The sequence below is a fragment of the Thamnophis sirtalis genome, unplaced genomic scaffold (genome assembly GCF_051295495.1).
Source record: "Thamnophis sirtalis isolate CommonGarterSnake01/CBP01778 unplaced genomic scaffold, rThaSir2_p1.2 scaffold_6, whole genome shotgun sequence".
Classification (NCBI taxonomy): Eukaryota; Metazoa; Chordata; class Lepidosauria; order Squamata; family Natricidae; genus Thamnophis; species Thamnophis sirtalis.
In genome coordinates, this window is record NW_028261386.1 from 110,611,907 (window position 1) to 110,637,396 (window position 25,490).

The 25,490-nt window shown below is 45.6% G+C and overlaps 1 protein-coding gene across 2 annotated transcripts; it reads right to left on the reverse strand.

Annotated features, from left to right (window-relative positions):
* Nucleotides 1–271: 271 nt before the first annotated feature.
* PRDM13 (PR/SET domain 13) lies at nt 272–15,764 on the reverse strand. 2 transcript variants are annotated; one of them, XM_014051806.2, is made up of 4 exons: nt 15,520–15,764; nt 13,068–13,199; nt 12,823–12,943; nt 272–4,146 (listed from the first exon to the last, which is right to left on the reverse strand). In XM_014051806.2, exons 1-4 carry the CDS (start codon nt 15,661–15,663, stop codon nt 2,603–2,605), a joined length of 1,941 nt encoding a protein of 646 aa, XP_013907281.2. In that variant the 5' UTR covers nt 15,664–15,764; the 3' UTR covers nt 272–2,602. The 2 variants fall into 2 exon arrangements, with proteins under 2 accessions (XP_013907281.2, XP_087574846.1); XM_087718720.1 differs by lacking the exon at nt 13,068–13,199.
* Nucleotides 15,765–25,490: the final 9,726 nt, after the last annotated feature.

Sequence of the window (25,490 nt, forward strand, 5' to 3'; positions counted from 1 at the left end):
TAAGGAAGATTAACAACCCCCCCCCAAAAAACCTGTAATGTGTTTTGCAAATGAAATTACTAGATTGTTATTTAACTTGGTCAGGGTGTTATGTGAAGGCAGCAGTTGTGTTTCCATCATATGAAAGAAATGATTAAGATAAAAGTGCCACTTAATATGAATCAAATGCATGTTTTTAATGAAACTTCTGTTGATGCTATATTGTACTGAAGAGTTTCAAATGCCTTTTTACACCCCCCCCCCTCAAAAAGACTGAAAAATCTAAGAAAAGTTAAACAATAGTTCGCCAATAACTTTATTGTCTTAAAAATGACAACCTGTAATTGAGACCAAAATACTTTCCACTGTACACCATTCATTATAAAGCATACACCACATGTTGTCTACAAAATTCAAAAAAAGGATTTTCTTGAAAATTATATAGAACGTGCTTGAGGGGTCATGCTTTCATGTATTTATTTTACAAATGTTACAGTATTGTGTTATAAATAAATTATAATCAGAGAGTAGGCCAGGCTGCTGACATCCTATGCTTTACCCTCCCTGTGGGAGTCATAAAAAATGTTCGATCAGAAGTAAATCCACACATATCGGCCTGTAAATGAGATTGAAGTTGTTGTGTAAAGTGTGTTTTAGGTAGAAAAGGGCTATTGTAGCCAGCATTGCTTTTGATATTGAATAAAGATTATACCATTTTTTAAGTGCAGGTTTTCCATCAAAATATATATCTTAGTGCTGGCCAGAACAAATGAGGGGGGAAAGCTAACTCCTTATCTGCAGGCAACCTCCCAAATACCCCACAAAAAAGGCACACTTTAAAAATGTTTTAGAAAGAAACAGATTGGCTGTTCCAAGATTCCCAGTGTATTGAATTAATATTCTGCAAGTAATGGCATTTGGAGCTGTTTCTTCCTTCAGAAAAAGATTCTTAGAATATAAAATAATAGGGTTGAAAAGAACCTTGGAGGTCTTCTAGTCCAGCCCCTTGCTTAAGCAGGAGACCCTACACTATTCTGGACAAATGACTGTCCAGTCTCTTCTTGAAAACCTCCAGTGATGAAGCATCCACAACTTCTGGAAGCAAGTTGTGCCACAGATAGTTTTAACTGTCAGGAAATTTCTCTTTAGTTCTCTTCTTAATGATCTTCCATAGGTTACTCCTTTGTCCTTTTGTCAGGTGCTTTGGAGACTAGGTCAACCCCTTCTTCTCTGGGCTTCTCATATACTGGAAGACTGCCCTAGTGTCTCCCCTAAGCCTTACCTTTGTTAGGATAGAGATACTTAGTTCCCTCAATTATTCGTCATATGGTTTAGCCCCCAGACTCCTTATTATCTTTTTTTGCTTTAATGTCACTTTCCAAATAGTACTTAGGACTGGAGCTATTTTCATCCTGAGTTCATTCACCCAGTTTCACACCAACACCCCTTTCCCTGCTTGCTCATTTCAGTAGGTGAAGCCATGATAGGCTAAATCAAACCAGGGAAAGGAACCAGCAGCCCACAAAGTATTGTTGAGGAATTGGTAGAGTGTTTAATAATACCATGAGAATCATAACAGACTTGGGGGTTCTACTGCTGGAATGAGACTACTCCAAGCAAAACTTTTAAGATTTCATTAAATATGCTTAGAGCTCAGCCAAACGCCTGATCCTAAAATATTACATAAGTAACTCTCAATCCTCAATTATATGAGTGTGATAATCCAAACAGCTCTCTGTAGAGTGACAAGTGACTGCAGACTTTCATGTAGCAATGTGAACTCTCTTCAAACTAATAAAAGAGCTGGCTGGATAAAGTTTGCTAGTATGGAAACCACATTCTTTTCCTCACTAGTGATTTACCATGGCACCCAAATATTTTTCTGCCAGTAAAAAACACTAATGAAGTCAGGCATTATACCGCCACAAAGATGATTGCGAGATGGCCTAAGAAGTATCCAGTCCATTGTGACATGTGAGTTGGATATTTCGCCAGAGAAACCGGAGAAACACATATACTCAAAATCAGTCCACAGCTCAGTAGGATTTTTTTAGGCTATAACCTAAGTGAAATTTGCTTGCAAAGACAACCTGAATCTCTTGGCACTATCATCAGTTGATAAAGCACGGCTATTGGCACAACACACTGAATCACAAACTCACCAATCAGATTTTTTAGCAGAGCTTGTTCTGCAATCCCAACCCACTTACTGATCAATCCTGCGGGGAATTTAGAAAAGTGGGCTCCATCTTGCAAACAAAACCTCTGAAGTCCCTGGTCCTTCAGAAGTTTTGGTCAGCTCTGCAAACTTTTTGTCATTGCCCACTTTTGGCTGAGGCTGACGGAAGCCCCACCGGCAGGGGAAGTACCGGGAAAAGCAGATGCCCACCTGATATTTCTTAAGGGCAGAGCTTAGTAAAGCTCTGAATTTAAAGAGCTGGGCGAACAGCTTCCCCTTTTTCTAGTCCTGGGATACGGTATGCCGATTGAATGGGATATTATACTCAGCAGCTCCTCCGAGACTTCATTCCGAGGAGGCTAGCAGCTTTGGTCACCCCCCCCCCCAAAGTGTCGCGTCCGACCCTCCCCTCCACCCACCGATCCGGCTTGATTCGGTTTATTTTTATTGCTGCTCTTTGGCCCGGCAGCCCCCGCCCCCGCCGCTGCTGCCGGTGTCCTGATCGCTCTGATCGTCCGTAAAGCAGACGTCGACGTCGCTCTCGTTGTCCGTCTTTGGCTCCTGGAGCTCCTCGGCACCGCCCTTGGGCAAGCTCTGACCCGGGTGGCGAGACTTGACGTGCCTTTCCAGGTCTCGGCGCCTGACTAGGACCTTGCCGCAGAACTCACAGCGATAAGGGGTGTTGCCTTCGGCGTGCAGGCGGATGTGCTTGTTGAGGTTGCTGGGGTCGCCAAAAGGCCGCAGGCAGACCTTGCACTTGAGCGGCTTGTAGCCGGTGTGAGTCCGCATGTGGATCTTCAGGCCGTACTTGCGCGAGTAGAGCTTGCCGCAGTACAGGCACAGGTGGCCCGTCTTGGGTTTGCCGCCGGCGGAGCCCGCGGCCGCAGCGGCCGGCAAGCTCTCCAGGCGGCCGCGGCTCTTCTCGGCCGCCGCGATCTCCGAGAACTGGTGCGTGTGCAGAGCCATCTCGCGGTCGACGCCGGCTAACGAGCCCAGCTCGGCCGGATGGAGGCCCGCCGCGGCGGCCCCGCCGAAATAGGGCGCCGTCTCCGGGTACTTGAGGAAGTTGCCGAAGTGGAGGTTGAGCGGGTAGCAGGGGGCGCTGTAGAGCAGCTCGCCGTTGTAGACGGCGAAGGAAGGCAGGAGAGACGGGAGCGGGCAGTCCCCGGAGGGCGAGTAGGGCGCCAGGCCTTCGAAGGGCGGCAAGGCGGCGAAGCGCTCCAAGTGGAGCCCGGCGCCGCCCGCCAAGCGCGGGTAGCGGCCGGAGGGGGGAGAAAGGTTGGCCGAGAAGCCGCGCTCCACGTGCTTGAAGGCGGAGTTTTCCTCGAAGGACGCTAGGAAGGGGAAGCCCCGGACGGCGCCGGAATAAGCCAGCCCCGCTGGGGAAGGAGGAGGAGGCGGGCCGGGCGGCGGGTGGCATTTGGTGTGTGGAGGCGGAGGCGGGTGGCGGGAGCCGCCAGCTTGACCACAGACCCGGCCGGGCTTGAGGCTCCCCAAGGCTTTGCTGAAGCCGCCGCCTTTACCCTCTTCCCGAAAAGCGGCCGAGTCTTCTTTCGCCAGGCCGGTGGGCTTGAAGGCCGACCTCACTCCGGGATAGAAAGACAAGCCGTTGCTACCTCCGGAGGTGCTGCCCAGCAGACCCCAAAACTGTCCCGGGCCCCGTCCCGAGCCCACGCTCATATCCAAGGCTCGCTCCTGCTCGGCCTTTGCGCCTTTGCGCCCGCTCCCGCCCGCTTTGGCTAAGGACGGCGAGCCGGTCGATTCCCGCTTGACGGCGTCTCGGAAAGTGGCCGGGCAAGGGGGCCTCGGAGACGGCGCAGCAGCCGGTTTCAGAGCCGTACCGAAGAGGTCTCCGGGCCGATGGTGGTCCGGTGCTCCTGAGAATCCGCGGCCGTGGTTCAGCACGCAGTGGAAGTGGACGTGGGCCTTGAGGCTGTTGGGGTACTTGTAGGTCCGCCAGCAGTACCAGCAAATGTAGCGCTCCTCTCCTAGCAAGAAAAAAACAAACCGGGAGAGCGGTTACCACCAGCCGAAATGGACCAAGCGCGACTTGACTAAAGATTTAAGGATTTGAAGATGGGATGGAGAGGGAGGAGATAGGGGGCGGTTGGGGAAAATCTGTTGAAGGAGAGGCCGGTGTAACTGCTGTCCATTAGTAGTTGCCTAATTAGTAGTTCCCTAATTAGTTGTTCCTTTGGGCTCCCACTTGCATTAGTCCAAATAATTTCCCAACAATCTCTGAATTGCCACGCCTTGGTTCACACCGTACTGATGTATTACTTTAGTCTCCATTGGGTTGATAAACAGGGTTATTGGGGGGGGGGGGTTGCCTTAAAGCACGTTTGCTTGTAGAGTAGGGTAAGTATCAACCTGTAGTAGTTCTGGATATTGCAGATAATTCTTTTCTCCTTTTCCCATTACAAAATGAGAACAATTTCTATAAAGCCCAACCTGACATATTTTATGACTTCTCCATTTCTTATTTCTAAGCAATTATGGTCACACTTTAATTTTGAAATATTTTAATTAATATACCTCTGCAGTTTCTAGAGACACAAGTTCAATATATTATGGTTAGTCTCACAGTCAACCAGATGTTTAGACTAGATCTGACGTTTTTAATCCACGTATTGATTCCTTTCCAAGAACTTGGGATAAGCAGCTGTTGTTTGCATATATAATATATAATTATTCACTATTGTTTCTAAATTTTAAGTTAATAGGGCTTGATTTTAATTGATTTATTTTAAGACTGCCTCTTTTTTTTAACACTGGAGGTCAAGAGTAAACTTTTATGTTGGTTCTACAGTAAAAAAAAAACTGCTATTATACTAGAAATTGAAAAGACAACACAAAGGAACATTGCCTGGTTTGATCAAATTAAGAGTAATTCTGAAGGTAAAAGAATTAATATATGAATGAATCATTTAACAATTATGGCATACATCACTCATCTCTAGAAGGAATAGCACTGAACCAACTTTTTTTGGCAAGGTTTGGCGTCCTCCAAATCCTGTTTGTCAGTTTCAAAAGAGACCCTATTCATATTGCAACTCTAATATTTTGGAAGATTCTGGATGCTCACTGATCATTCCCCTTAATTGTTTTATTAAAACTTCTATCCCTGCTCTGATCTATTTATAGATTTCAGCATCTCACGTCATTAATGATGTACTATCTTATCTGGTTTAACATGAAGCACTCAATCTGTCTGGCAAACAAAAATCTGAACTGACCAGCCCAAGACATAGTAAAAGTTCTGGAAGATTCAGGCACATAATGTGCAGCTATTGGAGAAGCCAGATTGCTTTCCTCTTATCTAAAAGCAATCTTCCCTGGATTACAACTGCAGAATTAAGTTCTTGCCCTGAATGCATTTGGTATCTGATTAACTGGGCAGACAATCAGCTATCTTGAAGTTAAGTTGAGTCAGCAATAACATACAAAATCTTTTATAAAATAAATAATCCTATTTCAGTAACATCTCTTGCCTTTTGTCAAAATGAGTTTGCCTCTCTGCATATGTTAATTAGTTCTTACGCACATCAGGTATATTGCTTACTCTATATAATTGCAACTTTCAGATTTTATGGACAATTTTTGAATTTTGTTTGATAGGTTATTCTTTGTAAATGCCATTTCCTTCTAATTTCCCTCCTTTCCATTTCTTCTCCCTGCTCTTTATGAACAACAACCACAACCACTAGCAGTGCTACAGATAGACAAATCATATCTTGTTACAAAGTGAGATGCCTGAATTATCCCTCTTCACCTATTCTGGGAAGGCTAATGATGTCCGTTTCAATATCAGGGGTTTCCATAGCCACATCCTCCAATGACGCATATGTCATCTTTGGCAACAAGAGCTTTCTGCATCTAGCCAGGATAAATAGGCAATATTTACAAAAACAAATACATGAAATCCTATGTTTAAAATGTTAACATTCATAAAACAGCAAAACTCTTCAACCTCCCAAGTCATTCTGCTGCGCTTTATGGTAGCCATTCTTGAACAAAGACCCTTTATAGACAGATTATATAGATTATTATTCATAAAATTACTGAGGAAATAGTTGAATTTTTACTAAAGAAAAAAAAACCAATTTGTGTGCTAATTGATTCATCAATGCAATGCATGTATCTCTTCCAACACATATTTGTAATGCTCAGTTACTTTCCACATTTCATTCCCCCATCACTTTTCTTCACAAATTGCCCCTATCCAAATCAAGGACGCATGTATACATATAACTGATTGAATTATATATTTGTAACCCTTTAGACTTGCCAAGGAACATTTTTTATATTCTTTGCAACTTTTGGCTTGCTTCAGGCATCTCATGAAAAGATATTTTGTGTGAGCCAACTTATGCCACTAAAAATCAGTTCATCTTTTAAGGTCTCATTCTTCTTAAGAAACCATGAGTTCAACCAGTGACACTGTGCCTGTTATTAATTTGTCTGATGCCAAATACTATGTTTCCTTACTCAGAAATACAGCTTAGTAAATACAAGCAGGCCTATCATGCTTAAGACTGCAGTCTCAAAAGAACCTTGTCCCAGCTTCTTTTAGTCCAGACCGTGGATTGCATGATCCCTCAATCACTTGTGTAATTTCTATCCCAATTTTCTTTCCAGAAGATAAGTACAGAGGGCAGTGCAATGATCAAAGCAATTTACAAGTCTTTGGGGAATCTGAATCAGGCTGCAACAGTCAATCCACATCTGACTGTTGAGAAAAAGTGGAAAGACTGGATAATACATATGAGCCTCACTTGCGGGCACCTTTCTCGGTTGAGGACTTGTCTCCTTTGGGGGTGGGGGAAGTGACAGCGGAGCGAGAGCAGTAAAGCTGGAGAAGGCGGCGAGCGCTGCAGCGAGGCTGCTTATGGACACGAAGAGGCGGCCAGCACCAGCAGCTGCCGCCTTCACGCTCGGATCCGGCAGCCCATCTGTTGACGCGGACAGAATAGGTAGCGTATGTCAGGGAACGGACTCGGGGAACAAAGGGCAATCTAACGCTCATGAACCCCTCGTTACCAGGCAAGACAATGGCCTAGATGGATGAGCCATAAGGAATCGGCTGATTTAAAAGGCAATGGCCTTCGGGCTCCCTTCCTGAAATGTTTAGCTTGTCCCGAAGTGGGTGAAAGCAACTTGGATTCAGGTCCAGTGGTTTATGGGTGGAGAGGAAAAAGGAAGATTGTGCCGGAGTGCTGGACAGCGATATTAAATCTTCTGATTAACCAGCAGCACCCATTAAGTTCAAAGAAAGTGAGGACGTCGACAAACTATATGTGACTTTTTAGCCCGGGTGTCAACTGGTGTGAGGGAGACCTCACTAAAGTAAATTTCGGATTTAAAGAGAAGACCTTAAACACCACCACTTGATAGGGAATGAAAAGCTATTTGTCAAACGGCAGACAAAAAAAAAAAAAGATCCGGAAGGGGTGCAAAACTTCTCTAAGTCAAAGTATAACACGAATTAAAAATTACTGTGTTACATTGGTCACCCAAGAATGAACATTCCCACCAATGTGGGGACACAACTTTTTCAGACCATAGGCTTATAGCAATAGCAATAGCAGTTAGACTTATATACCACTTCATAGGGCTTTCAGCCCTCTCTAAGCGGTTTACAGAGTCAGCATATTGCCCCCAACAACAATCCGGGTCCACATTTTACCCACCTCGGAAGGATGGAAGGCTGAGTCAACCTTGAGCCGGTGAGATTTGAACAGCCGAACTGCAGAACTGCAGTCAGCTGAAGTAGCCGGCAGTGCTGCATTTAACCACTGCGCCACCTCGACTCTTGGTGGGAGGAAGGGGTGAATAGACATGGAAGTCTATTCCTAGACTTCTATTCTAGACTTATAAGGAATATTTCTAAAAGGAAGCGCTGGGTAAAATATTAAATCTCACAAATAAATTAATAATTGTATTCCTATAATAGCTGGTTGGTTTTGTGCTGGGAAAAACTAGGCAAACTATATTTTTCAGTTCTCCTTCAGTTATTTAAGCCCATAAATAACTTACTTAATCTTTACAAATAAATTATGTCACTGTCTAAATTAGTGGCTACCTACATCCATTTGAATCTGTTTTTAAAAGGGGAGATGGGCCTTCGTTCTAGTTTCCCAATGGTTTAAAAAAAACTTGGAGAGATTACCTCCCTTCTGCTGGAAAAAAGAGAATTTTGTTCATTTATTTATTTATTCGATCAATCAGTCGATTGATTTATATGACCCCTCATCTCGCAAACGGGACCTGGGGGTGAGGGGTGAAAGAACAAAACTTAAAAACTTTAAAGCCAGCAAAACAACGCGCTTTTTTTTTTGAGGGCCAAGAGGAAACGTTTTAATGTATAGATGGGAATGTATATTTCCAAGCAAGGGAACCTCCAAAGCCCAGTTTGCAGGCGGAAAGGCTCTTCTTCACTCTACCTAAACTGGTACAAACATAGTCCACATTTTCTGCCAGGTTCCCTTACACGGTTTCTGTCAACTTGTCTAATGAAGAGTTCTCTAAAACTCGAAAGCTTGCACCTACTTTATAAAACACCTGGGCTTTAATGAAGTGTTGCTTCCGTAAATTGACGTTTCTTTCTCTTGCTTGCTGACTCGACTGGCCAGCGAAGATAAGTATGGGCTGTTCTTAACAGCTTTGGGTTTTCAGTCTGTAATTGAAGAGTCCCAGTCCAACACATTGTAAGGAATTCAGGTTGGAAAAAGACAATTTCTTTGTCCCTAAATATAACTGGGCTGCTATCCCACCATCTTTGATCGCCATCAGCAGTTCTGGCTAAAGACTCCAACAAACTTAATTTTAAGTGTTTGAATTCCCTATTTCTCCCTCCCACTGGCCGTCTACGGACTTTCCTCCCCAGCAGATCTTATTGGCTTCCTAATTCGCTTTTACGCGGCTCACCTTCGGAACGATAAGATGCGGGAGGGGGAAGAGGAGGAAAAAGAAGGGTCATAATCTCTTTAATATTCGAGTGCGTTAAAATGTGTTTGCTCTCAATCCTACTTAGTTGTCCATGTACTTTGAAAGAGTAGGGAAGAAAACAGGTAAACTTCGCTAGGAACGGAATACTACATACCAGAAATTGTGACCGACCTATAAGTTTCAAGTGGTAACGATTTGGAAATAGTAGCAAGCCTAATCAGAAAGTTTCTTGGTTCCTCCACACGCACAGATAGAAACACACCCGCTTTCGGTCTGCTCCTAAGAACCTCGTTTACTCAATCTGCACCCGCTGAATGGAGCGGTTCCAATACTTTCTACTCGGCAAGGTCGCTGTCTTTTCCAAGCCGTTTGCTCTGCCTCGTCTCCCTCTCGACACGTTTTATATGCGAAGGGACTTTTCCCCCCAAGGGCTAGATGAGAATCTCTTCGAGTGAAAAAAAAATCGCTCCCCGCCGCCTTTGAAGGTTTCCTGAGGTCATTTAAAGCGAGGTGCAGTCGGAGTTTGGCTTTTCAGATTAGCAGCATCCAGAAGCAAGGATGGAAGTTGAGAAATGGACTCAATAAATAAATAAAGAGTAACTGGGGAGTGAACCTCACTCCTTGCCAAGAGTTTTGCTGCCCTGCAGCACATTCACTGAGAACCAGATCTCTTTGGTTCTAATTGGATTAACTCTACATAAAAACTCTAGAGAAGGCTCAGTTCCCGGGGATGTTGTGGGTAGCTCCGGGCAACAGCAGGAACCTCATTGCGAAGTACTGGTGATTAAAATAACATTTAGAAAGGCTCTTGTATTATTAGTTGTAATGTTTAGAATGGCCTGGGTCAGAATTCGCTTAATGAAGCCAAGATCTAATCACCATCTCAGTTTGAGAGTGGTCCAAGAAAAGAATTGCACTGAGAGAAGAGTGTGGTCCTTAGCTGATTGTCTGATTACAGAACAGCTCAGGTACCACTTACCTTCATACCCAGTTGGCAAAGACAATTCTAACTGTGGAGTTATGGTCCAAGGGACCACCAAGGGGCTCAAGAGGAGCCTGCTGCCCATTCCCAATGGCTTAACAGTAGAAAGCAAGTCAGAAACCCCTCCCCTCCTCCTCTTTCTTCGAAAGAGGAGAACACTTTAATCAGAGTAATGGACAGTGCAACTATGATGGTGGCTCTAATGAGACATTCTCCCAGGAAGAGGGAGGAGGATAGCGAGCTTAAGAAAAACGTGCAAGGTTGGACAAGATGGTTTGTTTGCAGTAACTGGCAGGCCTTGATTGGGCTAAAAAAAAAAGCTAGGAAGGGTGAGACCTAGTTTGTATTGAAAAGGGAGACTGCTAGGAAATCCCAGGACTCTAAACTAGACTATGAAGTTTGTGAAAGCTTTACGCTCCCTGTATGATTGCCGAGAAAACCACCTGCTATTGGCTTGATTACTCTCCAGTCAATCCAATCCTAGAATAAAGTGTTGAGGACTTTGTCATAAAATTGCTGTAACGAACAGTGATGAATTACCCAAAGGAAAAACGTGTCCCCAGTGTTACAAAGCTTAGGAAAAAATAATAACGAAGCAATAATGTCTCTTAAGAGAGGATGTAGAAGGTTTTTTTTTAACAATGGCTGATTAGGAACATCAAAATATAATGTGCTAGAATAGCTTCGGTACAAGAAAGTATGCACTACAATCCTGTATATGTAAATCAGATATTTGTTTCCATAACAATCTAGAACTGTATCCTGTCTGAAGTGTACTCTGGATTCTTTCAATTCAGAAGTGGGATTTGCATCCAAGTTTGAAAATGCTAGACTGAAACTTTGGAAAGCAATCCCTGACATCAGGAGTGGAGTCTTCAGTGGAAACTTTTGCAATTCTAGAACATTGACTGGGAGCATGTAAATTATAACAAAGGACTTCTGGACAGGACAGTCTTACCAGATCGGGGCTTGCCTATAAATTAAATAAATAAATAAATTCCAGAAGGGTGGAATGGGCAGTTGTGGACTTAGCAAAGAATCTGACCCACTGCTGCTTGAGAGTAACTATTTCTAAGAAATTTTTTTGAAATTTTTTTTTAAAAAGTGCATTACTGGGCCTTTTGTTTTACCCCACTGAGACTATGTTCCAACCATTTCTTATCATTTTGAAACAAGGAATATAGAGGAAACCCTACAATAGGCTTAAAAAAGAGTTCAGGGAAATAAAAGCTTCAAGCTCCTCCCCCAACCACAAGAAACTTGTCTCCGCCCCTTTGGTTTCATTGCTCCACCTACTGCAGCTCTCCGGTCCGTCCCCCCGACCTCTCCAGAAAGCTAAGATTGATTTCTAATCATCATATGTGGCCCACGTCCTCCTTAATTCTGTGCCGCTTCTCTGTAGGAGCCGGTGACTTGGGGGCGGGGCTGCCTTCAAAAGACAAGGAAAACTTGCTAGCGCCCATTTTAAGCAATCACATGGAGGTCCGTTTTATTTCGCCACCCTCTCTTTTACCCACTTACAGTACTTTTCCTCCCTTTCTTCCTTGCTAAATCTGCCACTTGCCATTTTTACACTGGTAATTTGGAGTCGAAGACCTTCTTTAGCCCCGAGGGATCCTTCTTTCGGAATAAGACCGAGCAGGACTCTGCAGCAGAGCTTTGCAAGGAAATTCCTTGGTATCAAGAAATCCCCCCACTGTAGGGTGGCTCTGTAGGATTTACTGCCAAATAAAGGGCCTCTAGGCTTCGTGTTTAAAACATAAAAATATTGCACACGAGGGCTTATTAACTGTTCACCCACCTTTCAAGAACCTGAGCTTGCTATCCCAAAGGTGTTATTTTTTTCAAGAGGCAACTGGACTTTCTGGTTTTTCTTTGAAGACGTTTCGTTTCTCATCCACAAACTTGACCTGACCAGTCAGAGCCAAGGTGGCGCAGTGGTTAAATGCAGCACTGCAGGCTACTGCTAGATCAGCAGGTCAGCGGTTCAAATCTCACCGGTTCAGGGTTGACTCAGCCTTCCATCCTTCCGAGGTGGGTAAAATGAGGACCCAGATTGTTGGGGGCAATATGCTGACTCTCTGTAAACCGCTTAGAGAGGCATGAAAGGCCTATGAAGCGGTATATAAGTCTACTGCTATTGCTATTGCTAAAGAAGCTTCTTGGATGAGAAGCGAAATGTCTTTAAAGAAAAACCAGAAAGTCCAGTTGTCTCTTGGGGGGGGGGGACACACCTTTGGGACCACCATGAACTGGATTACTGAGAATCTCCATAGACACTTGGCTTGCCATCTAAGCCAGCAGCGACGGAGCTTGTCTTCTGGTTCTACGAAGTAAAATGTGAGGAGTTTAGGAGGCTTCACAGCTTCTATCGTCTCCTTTGCATTCTTAGCAGTAGCGATGAACACGCGGCGCGGTAAACGGTAAGACACTGTCTTTTCCCGAGGCCGCGCCCGAGTAGCAACTGTGCCCGCCTTTGCAGGAAATCTAGATCCGCAATTGGGGGCAGAGGGTAATCCCATTGGGCTCAATAGGGTTGAATTCCTCCAAATTAAAGACCTCTAGGACTTTAAAATTAGGTGGGACGGAAGTGCCTATGTAGTCTACCACATTATTCTACCTATGTGAAAGTTAGTCGCAAGATACCCAGGGACTGGAAGCAATCAAAGTAGGCACCGCTTCCCGGCAGTGCCCAACTCTGCCCGAGCTGAGATGCTCGCTCGCAGGAACCTACCTTTCTCGTCGTGGGTCGGAGTCGCCGAGGCCGGGATATCAAACCACTCAGCCAAAGCGTTGGAATACCACACGGTCAGCTCCTCTCCCGGCTGGACGTCTCGCAATGCCCGGTAGAAAATCTAAGGAGAAACGAGAGACTGAGACCCTCAGCGGCTCAGAGGGGCAAGCCTTGCCACCTCCAGACCTGGACGGTACCCCTATCCGCCTCTCCAGTTCACCGGGAGCAAGCTAGGAGGCCAGTACCTGTCCCCCCGGCAAATCTGCCACCGCTTCCAGAGTCTGCTCTTGCGCGTGTCTGGCAGCCCGGATTAGTCCGATCCATTCTACGGCCGAGGCTCCGGCTTCGTCCACCAGCTCCCCTCTCACCATCCTCACCTGGAAAACAGGGAAAGACAGTCACTTGTAAGATCAGAAGCTTGGCAACTGGCTTGCGCTGCCTCGTAAGGACGCGCGTTCGAAAACCGGCATTCCAATCACTGGACGGGATCTAATAACTTTTCTGGATGGTAGGAAGGATTCCTGCTGTTTGCAAAGGGAAGGGACCTATCGATGGGCTGAGCTCCTTCGCCAACTGCTGCAGCCAGGATACGATTGCCAGTAACCCCAGGAGTCTTCATTCCGAAGTAAATTCCGTCGGGGCTTAGGGTCGGGCCAATATACAGAAAATCGCATCCTTAGAGGAGCAAACACCGGCCACTTACAGCCACTGCTGCAAACCAGAATCTGGTTTAGGCGATTGAGTGCGACGAATGTGTGTGTGTGTGTGTGTGATGGAGATTGGATTTAGAGCGCTGAACTGGGAAACGCCTACGTACTCGGTAGTAAATGTGGATTGTCTTTGAAAGTAGTGCCTTTGGAAGAGAAGTCTAGTGCTTTCTTCGGTTTTCCTTTATTTCTGCTAAAAGGTCCTCTGAATGGGTTTGCCTAGGCACCCTGGGAGAAAGGAAGGGCAGTCAGATCCACTTGAATCGAAGGGCTGGTGTTCAGGTGATACAGCTACTACGGTGGCCATAAAGGATCTTTCCTCGAAGTTAAGTCCTTCTGAATTTAGTTAGCCTCAAACTGGGTTATGAACTCTATTTTCTCACAGCAGGCAGAAAGTGACAGCTCTCCTCGTGTTGCTTCAGAAAAATTCCCCTGGCAAGTGAAAAAACAGAGGGGGGATTTGGGGGGGGGGGCACCCAGCCCTTCCTTTTCCTTTCACTTTCTCTGCCCTGACTCTACTGCCACGTCTTGAAATGTTTAGTGGCGGCCACCTTTCAAAATGTTCTATCAATATTTTCCACCCACCCAGGCAAATCTCTGCACCATCTCCTCAATCCCCTTCAGTGCAATTAATTAATGAATCATCTAGCCAGACTTGTTCGGGGAAACGGAACGATGGGTGACTCACTTTAGTCACCAAAATCTCTCTTGTATTTCATAATCTGCTTGAACATTGGGGGGGGGGGTTTGGGAATGAGGAGCTACCTCGTTTGAAAGGCTGCGCAATAAACATCATTCTTACAAAGGCGTGCTAAAGGGAGCAATTGAGGGAGCCAGATGAGAAATAAATTTGAAGAGTCTGGCAGGGCGTTTAAAAACAATTAAAGACTATTCAGAATCCAAGAGAAGGGGGTGGAAGACTTGTGACAGATCGCTGCACTTGGGGATCAAGTTGCCTCCTCTTAGATTCATCTGGAGAAAGTCTCACATCCCTAAAACCATTTCTATTCTGGAAGCCATTTATAGGTTTGGGATGCATACATATTATTAATGTCCCACAGGCCTATATTTTGGAAATAGTCCGGATTCGTTTTGCTAATAAATATTTCACCCGGATCAAAATTTTCTGATTATTATCATAATTTAGCATTTAAAAAAGGAGATGGAATATGTCACCAAGGGCTTGGGATGTGCAGCAGGCATCTCTCCAGCATGGCCCAAAGCCCCACGACAAAATGTGCCTAGTTATTCTTTGCATCATACCTGACCTTGGCAAAAGCATGTGAAAAATTAAGTGATTCTAGGAATCCACAGCTTGCAAACTTTCGCGCGCTCTCTCTGTACCTGTGAACGCCTGTGCTACCACTATGGAAATAGTCTCTAGAATAAGACAACCGGTACTTCATTAAACTGTCTTTGCTCCAAGACAGCTGACTTTGCTTTAACAACCTACCCGTTGACACTTCTGCCAGTCTCTCCTACCTAAGCTAAGACCTGGCGAGATTGTGTTGCCGCCACTTTCACCCCACTCCGACGACCATCACGGCACGACTTGACCATTTAATAACATCTTAATTATGAATCCCGCCTTCAGGTTATTTGGGAAGAGACCTCAAGAGGAGGGGGAACTTATTCTGAGGTCAAAAGCTATTCGGGATGGAGAAGGAAATGTAATGCGTGCCAGTAAATGTGTGTGTGCTTGTGTGCCTGTGTGTATGGGAGAGGTTAAAATAGCAAACACCCAAAGCCAGGTATCTCCTTAAATCTAAACATCTGAATGGCGTCAGAAAGAGTGGGTACCCATCCCCAGAAACCTCAGAGACTCAAACCCTTCCCTTTTCCTTGCACGGGCGGGACGAGGGAAGAAAAATAGGGTTTCTCGCGCGCTGCTCCCTCCCCCCCAAGGGATCTGCTTCCCATTCCGCCCTTTTCCCGTCTGGGTTTACGGGTCTCTCTCCCTGTGCTTTCCGTCCAGGTGTGGGAGCAATACCTTTTTCTTGGGTCCCGGCTCCCTGCGATCGGACAGGTACTTGCCCAGTTTGAAGGTGCCGGGCACAGGACCCAGCCGCAGGCCAGCCGGGATGCTGCTCTCCGCGGTGATGCCGAGGGGTGGCGGGGGCCGGCTGCTTAGCATTGCTGCCTCTGGGCAAGGACCGCGGCGCTGGGAGAGCTGGTCCCACTCTGGACGCACTTGTGAGTGAGCGAGAGCAGCGGCGGGGGTTGAACCGCCCTGGTGTTCTCTCCGCCCGCAGAGTGACGCGGCCGGGGGTGCGCGCCGCCTTTTCAATTGCTACACGGCGACGGGCTCTCCCCTTGGCACGACGGTGCTCCAGGGCGCCCGGTTGGGGCGGCGAGAGAAGTTGAGCGCTCGGAGCAGCTGCCGAGTTCCATGCGACAGGGTCACATGGCGCTTTTCCCGACCCCCTTTCCTCCTCCCCCCCCCCTCACTCCGCAGCGCATAATCAAGGGCTCTTTTTTTTTTTTTTTTTTTGAATGGGGCAGCCAACAATGGCCCAGGCGACCTTCTCATTCCTAAAAATCCAATTTGTCAAGGGCAAAGAAAAGACGCTGGTGAATCAAAGGTCTGGAGGGACCATTAATCCTCAGCATGGGGGATTGTCCCCGAGACAGTTACGATATTTTAAGTGACAAATCCACTGTATAATTTCTCCATAAATTTTACTTCCTCTGATTGTTCCCCGACAAACCAGTTTTGGAAAAGAAGGGAGTGTTTTAAGTCTACTTGGCTGAGCCTTTTGTAAACCAGGGGACTTCAAAGATTTTTAATTCTCCCTCCTTTGCGGGATTGTAAAGGCGATTAAACAAAGAGTGGTTGGGGTGGTGGTGGGGAAAATGTTTGGAGGCCTTGTTAACTTCTATTGATTCCTGGCGTGTGCCATACAGAAATTGGGCAGGTACTTGATGGGAAAACACCAGAAAATGCTTACACTTTTAAAATGGAAAGAGCAACGCAGCTATATGGCCAACTTCGTGGCTCTGTTAAAGGCCAGAATTCTGCTTAGAGACCGGCTTCGTTCCTTAAGTCTCCGTTTCGTCTGGACTCACCTGTCCGAGAGCCAGGGTTCCTCCTCGTTTCTTAGAAGCGTTTAAAAACGTGACAGAAATAGTTTTATCTTAATTTAGGGAGCTCGCATTGGAACTCAGATAAGGAAGAGAAAGTATAAGAAGACCCAAGGTTATGAAAATCGCTTCTCCTTTGGCCTGCATTGCCCATACCTCGATTCAGGCAGCACAGAATAATTTCTTCTTCTTCTAAGTGTGTTATTCTGTTTATTTAGAACAATAAATCGAAAAGCTGCAAATCTGGTTCTTTAAGTAACAAAACCAAAGGATCTGGCAAATTATTGTTATTTAAGAAATTTGCAACAAAGACAGCCACATACAAGACCTAGAGTGTCATGGGATGGAGAAAAATAATACAAGATAACTAGATAGCTAGAAAGCAGATAGGTAGATGATAGATGGAGATAGTTGGACAGACAGAGATAGATGGAGATAGATAGATAAATAGATGGATGGATAGATGGATGGATGGATAGACAGACAGACATCTGTATACTGAACAGCCATACAATATTTCAGCAGGACTGTAGAGAATGCGGGGGTTGCCCACATTTCAATTCAATTTATTTTCAAATCAAGACTGTTGAAATAACTATATCTTTCTCGGAAGATAATCTTATTACGGTAATCCTACAAAACGTTTTTCTTTGGGACGAAATGCCAATGGACTCAGGGAAAGCCAGGAGTGTACTGCAGGGCTTTAATGTAGGGTGAGAATTAAGTGTTAGGTTTCAGCCCCATAGTTGGGAACTAATATTCTTAGAATTTAGTAGGAAGGAAACTCCTATTGAAATCCCGGGGTCTTAGACGGGGCTCTCCATCAAGGAAGGATGCTTCTGTCCTTGACATGGCAGTGATAGATGGGTTCCGGTGGCTTTTCCTGGAGAATTTCTGGCAGCTCTTGACTGTCCAAAAGCTTCCTGTTTCATCGCGCACCTCCCCTTCCATGCAGATCTATTGTCTCGTAATACCAGGCCTGCCCTCCGAAAAGGGATGGAGATTTATATACAAGACATCTCAGCGCTCGAGGAAGGAAAAGGGGACTTCTTAACTCTACTTCTGCAAACATTTCAAGCAATCGGTTGACCTAGGGAGCTACTTCTAGGACCAGGCACAAGGAAAGAGGAGACACACCTCAGGAAGAGGTCATTTTCGTTTCTTCAAAAGCCTTTAGGGCTGCCTGAAATCGGTAGAATAAACTGTGTTTAAGGAAAACAGTTTTACATCGGTCCTCAAAACTTTGAGTAGCTGCCCAATCTTGGCCTAACCGGGAATCATGTGACCTGGCTTGTTGTTGTTGTTTTTTGCCTCTCTACCAGAGAGTTGCAAAGTATGGCTGTGAAAGTTGGACCATAAGACTGAGCGCCAAAGAATTGAGGCCTTTGAACTATGGTGCTGGAGAAGACTCCTGCGAGTCCCTTGGACTGCAAGGCGACTAAACCTGTCTGTCCTAAAGGAGATCAACCTTAACTGCTCTTTAGAAGGGCAGATCCAGAAGATGAAATTCAAATACTTTGGCCACCTAGTGAAAAGGAAGAACTCACTGGAGAAGAGCCTAATGCTGGGAACGATTGAGGGCAAAAGAAGAAGAGGAGGAGGACAGAGAATGAGGTAGCGGATGGGATGGAGTCATCAAAGCGTGAGCTTAAATGGACTCCAGAGGATGGTAGAGGACAGGAAGGCCTGGAGGAACACTGTTCATGGCGTCCCGATGGGTCGCACAGACTTCGCAACTAACACAACCAGCCTATGAGGAGCCCCCAGTTCAGCCAAGGAAAATTTACTTCCCAATTTATTTGTACAGCGCCGAAGGTTAAGCCGCAAGATTGACTTGTCACTTTTCCGTTTACAAGACGGAAAAGGGGCTTTCGCGCAAAAGCCCACAGTAGCTTTGCTGTTTTTGGTCGCACGTGCGAGAGGAAGACCTTCGCCGCGGTAGCTTCTTGAGAAATGCACTTTATGCCGAGGGAGAAGACGCCTCCGTGCGCTGCTGCATTGTGCTATTTCTCGCTGTCTCGCTCGCTCTCTTCCCAGAGTTTCGACGAGCAGCAGTTCCACCACCGGCGAACATACCGGAACGAATCGTTTGGAGGCAAGCCAAGGAGACCCCCAAATAAAACCCATCTGCTTGAAAAGGATTTACTTCCCACTAGTTATGCAAAGGCTTCGCGGCCTGGCAGGGCGGGGATAAGCCCGTCCGTTGGAAGTTACATTCAAAGGAGCGGGGTAGGGCTGACTTTCACATAACCTTTGGGACAGGGCCCCAGAAACTCTTAAATTCAAAGGACCCGATCCGGCAAAATTCGGCGATTTCATTAAAAGCCTTAAGTGAGGCTGGCTCACAAGGGGGGAGTGGGGTTGGTCTTTTATTCACTCCGGTTTCTAGGGGATATAACAATTTGGAATATTTAGTCACCTGGAGCGAACTATCTCGTGCGTTTAGATCAGGGGTCCCCAAGCTTGCCAAGTTTAAGACCTGTGAACTGCAACTCCCAGAATTCTCCAGCCAGCATAGCATAGCTGGCTGGAGAATTCTGGGAGTTGAAGTCCACAAGTTTTAAAGTTGCCAGGTTTGAAGACGTCTGGTTTAGATCTTAAGCCTATTGTATGGGAATAGGGGAGGAAAAATCTTGACAGCATGTGAAAAAGCAGAGACATCACCCTGCCAACAAATGTGCATATAGTCAAACTATGGTTTTCCCAGTTACAATGTATGACTGTGAAAGTTAGACCATAAGAAAGGCTGAGCGCCAAAGAACTGAGGTCTTTCGAACTACGGTCCTGGAGAAGACTCCTGCGAGTCCCTTGGATTGCAAGGTGATCAAACCGGTAAGTCCTAGAGGAGATCAATCCTGGCTGCTCTTTAGAAGAGCAGATCCCAAAGATGGAACTCAAATACTTTGGCCACCTAATGAGAAGGAAGGACTCACTGGAGAAGAGCCTAATGCTGGGAAAGATTGAGGGCAAAAGAAGAAAGGGACGACAGAGAATGAAGTAGCTGGATGGAATCACCGAAACAGTAGGCAATGAGCTTAAATGGACTCCAGAGAATGGCAGAGGACAGAAAGGCCTGGAGGAACATTGTCCATGGAGTCGCTATGAGTCAGACACCTAACAAGAACAACATGGGAATCGGGCTTAATTCTGATTACTTAGTTATCATACACTAAGCTAAAGCATTCTAACTTGGCAGGGAAGAAAAAAAATATCTTTGATAATTTTGCTGAAATGGTGGAGTTCGTTGGATTTTTGTATCTGGGTTCTCCAGTGTGGATGGAGGGGGAGTGCTGGTAACATGACTACCTTGGCCAGGTCTATTCCATAGCCTGCACCTTTTTCCAGTGCCATTGACTAGGGACCCTTCAGTTAACGAAAACACAAAAGTATTGCTTGACTGAGCAAGTCTTAAACGGATCTTCTTCAGCTCCGATGCACAAAGTGTAGGAGAATGGGCTGGTTTTTCACACAGATAGGAGTGGTTTGACCTGCAGGTCCAGAGTCAGTTAATTTATTGATCTTTGTTATTTGAACATAGCCCCAGATCAATTGTCATTTCCTCAAGATTAGAAAAAACAAAAAGTTGATCTGTTAGAAACATACTGGGAACCCCAGATGATTGCTCCTTTAGGTCACACCTTTTAGCTGGGAGATCTTTGCCATCTTTTAATTGGGAGATCACCCTGTTGGCAATTGGAAAGACTAATTTTGTTATACCGAGGATTCTGGCAAAAGAACAGATATTTTTCTATTTAGATACCGTGTTTCTTTTTTTTAAATAAAAAATAGAATCAGGTGTTGGTCATGAAGCTATTTGGAATTGCAGGTGAAGTGAAATACATGCTTACTTGATGTGAGAAGAATTGAACCAGTGGGAACTTGGAAGTCTCTACAAACAATCAGTATCTGACTGCTCAGATACCTAAATGCCTGCCAGGAGAGGCCTGGTAACAGTTAGAAATAGCACCTGTTGAATTCAAGAATTTACTCTACTTCAGGGGGCATCCAGTTGCAACTTTTTTTGAGAGAGAGAGAGAGGGAGGGAGAGGGGGAAAGAAAAAAAGAAAAAGGGGGTCTAGCAGCCTCAACTTGCATGAAAGCAAATTTAATTCCAAGAGAAGTTAGATACTTAATTTCAAAAGCAGGGCAAAACTGCTGTCCTGCAGAAATTAATTTAGGTTTCTCAGGTCTCTTTGCTGTCATCTAGCAGTGGTCCAGATTGTTACAGTTCAGACACGACAGCTGAAAATTAATTTTGATTGAGTTAGCCCGCTTCCTTCCCAATCACTATGCTTCCTATAAAAAGGTCTTCCTGGAAACTATGGTTCCTTCAGTAGCTTGAGGATTGAGGAATTAAAGCTAGGGGTATATCACACCTTTTCTTCCCCAGGATGCTCTCAAATACTGATATCCAAGCCTTTGAAAACCTGGCAGTTTTATTATTTATTTATCAAATTTTTATGCTGCCCAACTCACTAGAAATGGCTTATTGTCTTCTGGGAGACATTTTGTGGGTTAGACAACTTTCTGATCTTGGCTGCAATTCCAACCTGCTCCTGTTAAGAATATTTGCAGCTAGATCCTTCCAGAGACTATAGTGTGCTGTTGGACTCTTGCAGCATGGTTAGGAAACACTGGTCTATTTTATTTACGTACTGAACTAATACAGTCTAATTCTCAAGACTCTTGAAAGACAATCTTCTTTTCAGATCTTTATAAGGAAAGACAACTGCACCCACCCACCTCCATTAATTTCCTTTTATCAGGCTTTTAGTTTCATGGAGAAAGAGGGAGTAAATAAGAAAGCAAAAACTACATCCATATAGGATGCAGCAGAAAGTGATGACTGATGGAGGCCTTGTGAATATTTTGTCAGAGGCATTTTTAAGACTATAAAAAGGACTTTTTAAAGGGTAAATCTTTTTAAAGACTTTTTTCTAGGGTAAATCTTGTTTTCTTTAGGACTGTGCTCTAACAGGCTCTATCCCTTTCAGAAATCAGTTTCTGTCAGTGGAACCTACTTTCTATCAGCCCTGCTCGAAGCTGCTGTTTTTCCACTCTTCCCAGTTTCAATGGGATGAAGACTTTTGAGTCTGGGACAGGAAATAATCGGTGATTTGGGTTGGGAATTCAAAGCTGGACACACACCCCTCTTTCTCTCTCACTCCCTCTCCCCCTCACCTCTCTCTCTCTCCACCTCCCTCTCTCTTTCTCCACATTTGGGTTGGCTTCCGAAATGACTCCTTCTCTCGCTTCTTTAAGGCCAGATTGAAGATGACCTAGAGTGATCCCCTCCCTCAGCAAAAAGAGAGGGCAATAAATTCTGGCCGAAGACAAGAAGGATAACCTCTGCCCTAAAGGCTTTCGGATGACGCCTGGCACAATATACTGCCGCTCGCCGCAAGCGGACGAATCGACCAGAGTGGGGAAGAATCTCGGTTATAGCTCGGAGTGAGATTCTCGTCAGCTCGGTTCAAGTGAAAAAGCACGGGTCGAAAGAGTCCTTAAAACAGCGGCTGGAAGAGAAAGGGACTTGAGGACCGAAAATACGAAACCTAGTCAATCGGGTCTGCACCCCATCCCTGTCAAAGAAGGGAAACGTGGGGGAGGGGGCAAGAAGGAATATATTTCATGAGCCTATTTTTATTTTATTCCGTTTGTAGAGCTACATTGCTTCAGAGCTGCTTTCCTATAGTAATAAATGCCTCCTCCGCAAAAAAGGGGGGGCGGGGGAGAGGAGGGAAAGGTGATTATATGTATTATATAAATGGTCGTTCCTTCCTTTAAAAAAGAGAGTTTGAAATCAGCCTAATGTGCCCATTGGAGCAAGCCGCACCATGAAAGCTTGGGTGTTTACCAAAAAAAAAAAGTGGAGGGCGGAGGGGAGAGGAGGAGGAGAAGGGGACTTGGGAGCAAATGGGATGGAAAATTAAATGAAATTAAATAGCTTGAACGGTTTTATTGTTCCTTATTAAAAGGACACATTAATTACATGCTTCTAGCTTTATTCCGAGACAATGTGGGACTCACAACATTCCACTAGTCCCTTTTCAGACACTTCAACTGGGCCGCTGGAAAGACCAGTTAAAAGGGGGAAATCACTTTTGCCCAGCGACCAAAAGATCTCCCCCCCCTTAGTGAGCGTTTTCTCCCTTTCTCTCTCTCTGTCTCTCTAGCGTTGAACTGCCAACGCCCCCAAGGGAAAGCTTTGGCTCAGAGCTGGCTCTCTTTTGGCTTGAACAGGTTGCCCCATAATGAGGCATGAATGTTAAGGAACAACAGCCGTCCAAAGAAGCACAGTTGTGCCTAGCAATGTCCCACCAGGGAGCTCCATTCAGACCATCAAACTGCTTCAGCAGTGAGAAGATTCAACATTACATTCAAACCAGCATGAATGCCTGTATACAGGCCAGCGCCATTATGTTGGGGAAAAGAAACACAGTGATGGTTAAACAATAAAGGGGGGGGGGAGAGAAAGAAAGAAAGAAAAAAAGAAAGAAAGAAAGAATGAATGAAAGAAAGAAAAGAGAGAGTAAGTTTATTCAGTGGCTCAGATTGTTCCCTCATAAACAGAACAGAGCCGGCAGTGTCAGTCCTGTTGGACTTCAAAGAAAGATGCATTTCAACCATAATTTCTCTCTTCCCTTTCTCACGCACACACCCCCAACTCTAATATTCACTTTCGAGTTTCTTCTATTCAGCTTCATTTCAATCCCTCCGCCCCATCGCCAAAATCCGAAGAAAGTCAATCGGATTATTGTGACTGGTGGTACAAACAAATTGTATAACTCAATGGACATTTGACATAGCAGTTAATCCGAGTCAACAAACCGTGCATAAGGATTTAAAAAAAACATTTGTACGTGAACTTTTTTTCATCCCTAATATTGTATTCTCCACTATGAGAGTAAACTAAGAAGCATAAATGTATTTACTCCTAACTCATATTTTCTTCCACAAATATAGGTTTACCCAAATTCTTTGATGTTGTATTTCTTTTAAAGTGGGGAGGGGATAATATTTTTCTTAATCTGAAGGGGGGGGACGAAGTTGATATCATTTTAAATGAAACTTGCTCTAAAGGAAGCATCATTTATTTAATATATCTGTCCCTATGGAGTGTTAACTAGTGCTTGGTATACGTTTGATCAACTTGAGATCAAGGAAGGAATAAAGCTATTAGCTAACTGCAAAGTTTGGGTAAGGGAATACTACAGAGGTTTCTCCTACACGCAACACAGATACACACACACGGTAGAAAATGAAGGCAAACTTCTGTTTACCAATATCAGGATTCTTCATTCAAGTTTTGCCACATGGTAAAGCCGGCCTAAGCATTGCCAGTCCTCGCCAGTACGTCTGGATTACAATTCCCATCTTCTAGCCCTTGCATACCCATATAGTCCATTCCCGGAAAGCATCATTTTGTAGAACATTTCCCCCCACCCCTCTAAATTAGCCCTTTTATTGGAGACGGTGTGCACTCTTCGACTCCATCGCCTACTACTCCAACAGGATCTGGACTCCCTTTGCTTTTCTGGGAAAAATCCAGTGGATCGTGCGAGAGGTGCGTGGGTAAGAGCTAAATAAGAGCGATAGGACACGGGGCGGGTTTGGTGGCGGGTGGTTCTCCAAAGTACCTGTGCGGGAGAGACGGGTGGGGTATATAGCAGCCGAGGTGGCGCAGTGGTTAAATGCAGCACTGCAGGCTACTGCTAGATCAGCAGTTCAGCGGTTCAAATCTCACCGGCTCAGGGTTGACTCAGCCTTCCATCCTTCCGAGGTGGGTAAAATGAGGACCCAGATTGTTGGGGGCAATATGCTGACTCTCTGTAAACCGCTTAGAGAGGGCTGAAAGCCCTATGAAGCGGTATATAAGTCTATTGCTATTATTGGAACGGTTTTTAAATAATAATAATAATTGGGCTTCCACGGCAGTCGACACGATCATCTCAGCTTGCACATTTCCTTCTCCACCGGGTTCCTGGTCAGCGTGGGTTGGTGTGGGAGGAGAGGGGGAGACATTCGGCGAAGAGCCCATTTTTTCTATCCTTTTTTGCGCGCGCACAGTTCTGCGCGCGACCCGCCCGCCCCTGTCGAATGGCCGCGGCCGTTATTTGAAAGCGCTCACAATCGGGCGCTTTCAAGTAGGGGGCCGGGCGGGCGGACGGCCACTTGCCGCATCACGTATTCAAAGTCTGTCGAGAGTCGCCTCCTTTCAGCGTCCAGGCCCTCTCCCGGCTCCCGCCCTCGTTCCCTCGGCCCACTTATCTCCCGGTTGACAGGGTGCGAAGAAAAGTCGGCCGCCTTGGGGGTTGAATGGCGATGTTTCGGTGTCGCCCTTATAAATTCATATCTTTTCTCCGAGCCTCGCTTTCCGAGGCGCCCGGGCCTCAATTCGATTTTCCTTGCTGTTGGGCACATTTAGCGGCGCCTCTATGGGCGAAGTTCATTTCTAGGCAAATGTATTCAAGAGCCGAGGGCCGTGAATAGGACCGTGTGTCAGCCGCCCCTAATTGGGATTAAAGCACTTCGCACCAGATGCGGAGAGTGACAGAAATTCTCAGGTCGCTTTGTGTGCAGCCTTCGACCCGCCGGGACGCGCCTCCGAGAAAGGAGGAGGAGGTTCGAGCAGCCGGGCCCGCCCCAGCGCCACGCATAAAAAGGGGACGGGGAAGGCCGAAGACGAAAGTTCGCCTCTGGCTCTCCCTCTCCCGGGCTCTCTCGGGCCTTGCCAGACCACCAAAAAGTTCCTGTCAGCTTCTGGAAAGAACGAGGGGGCGGCTGGGAGCCGAGGGAGGAGCCCTTAAAAAGCGCGCCACAAACTGCGTGTATTAGATCCGCGAGCGGGTCCCGCTTGAATCCGTGTTGCTTGTTTGC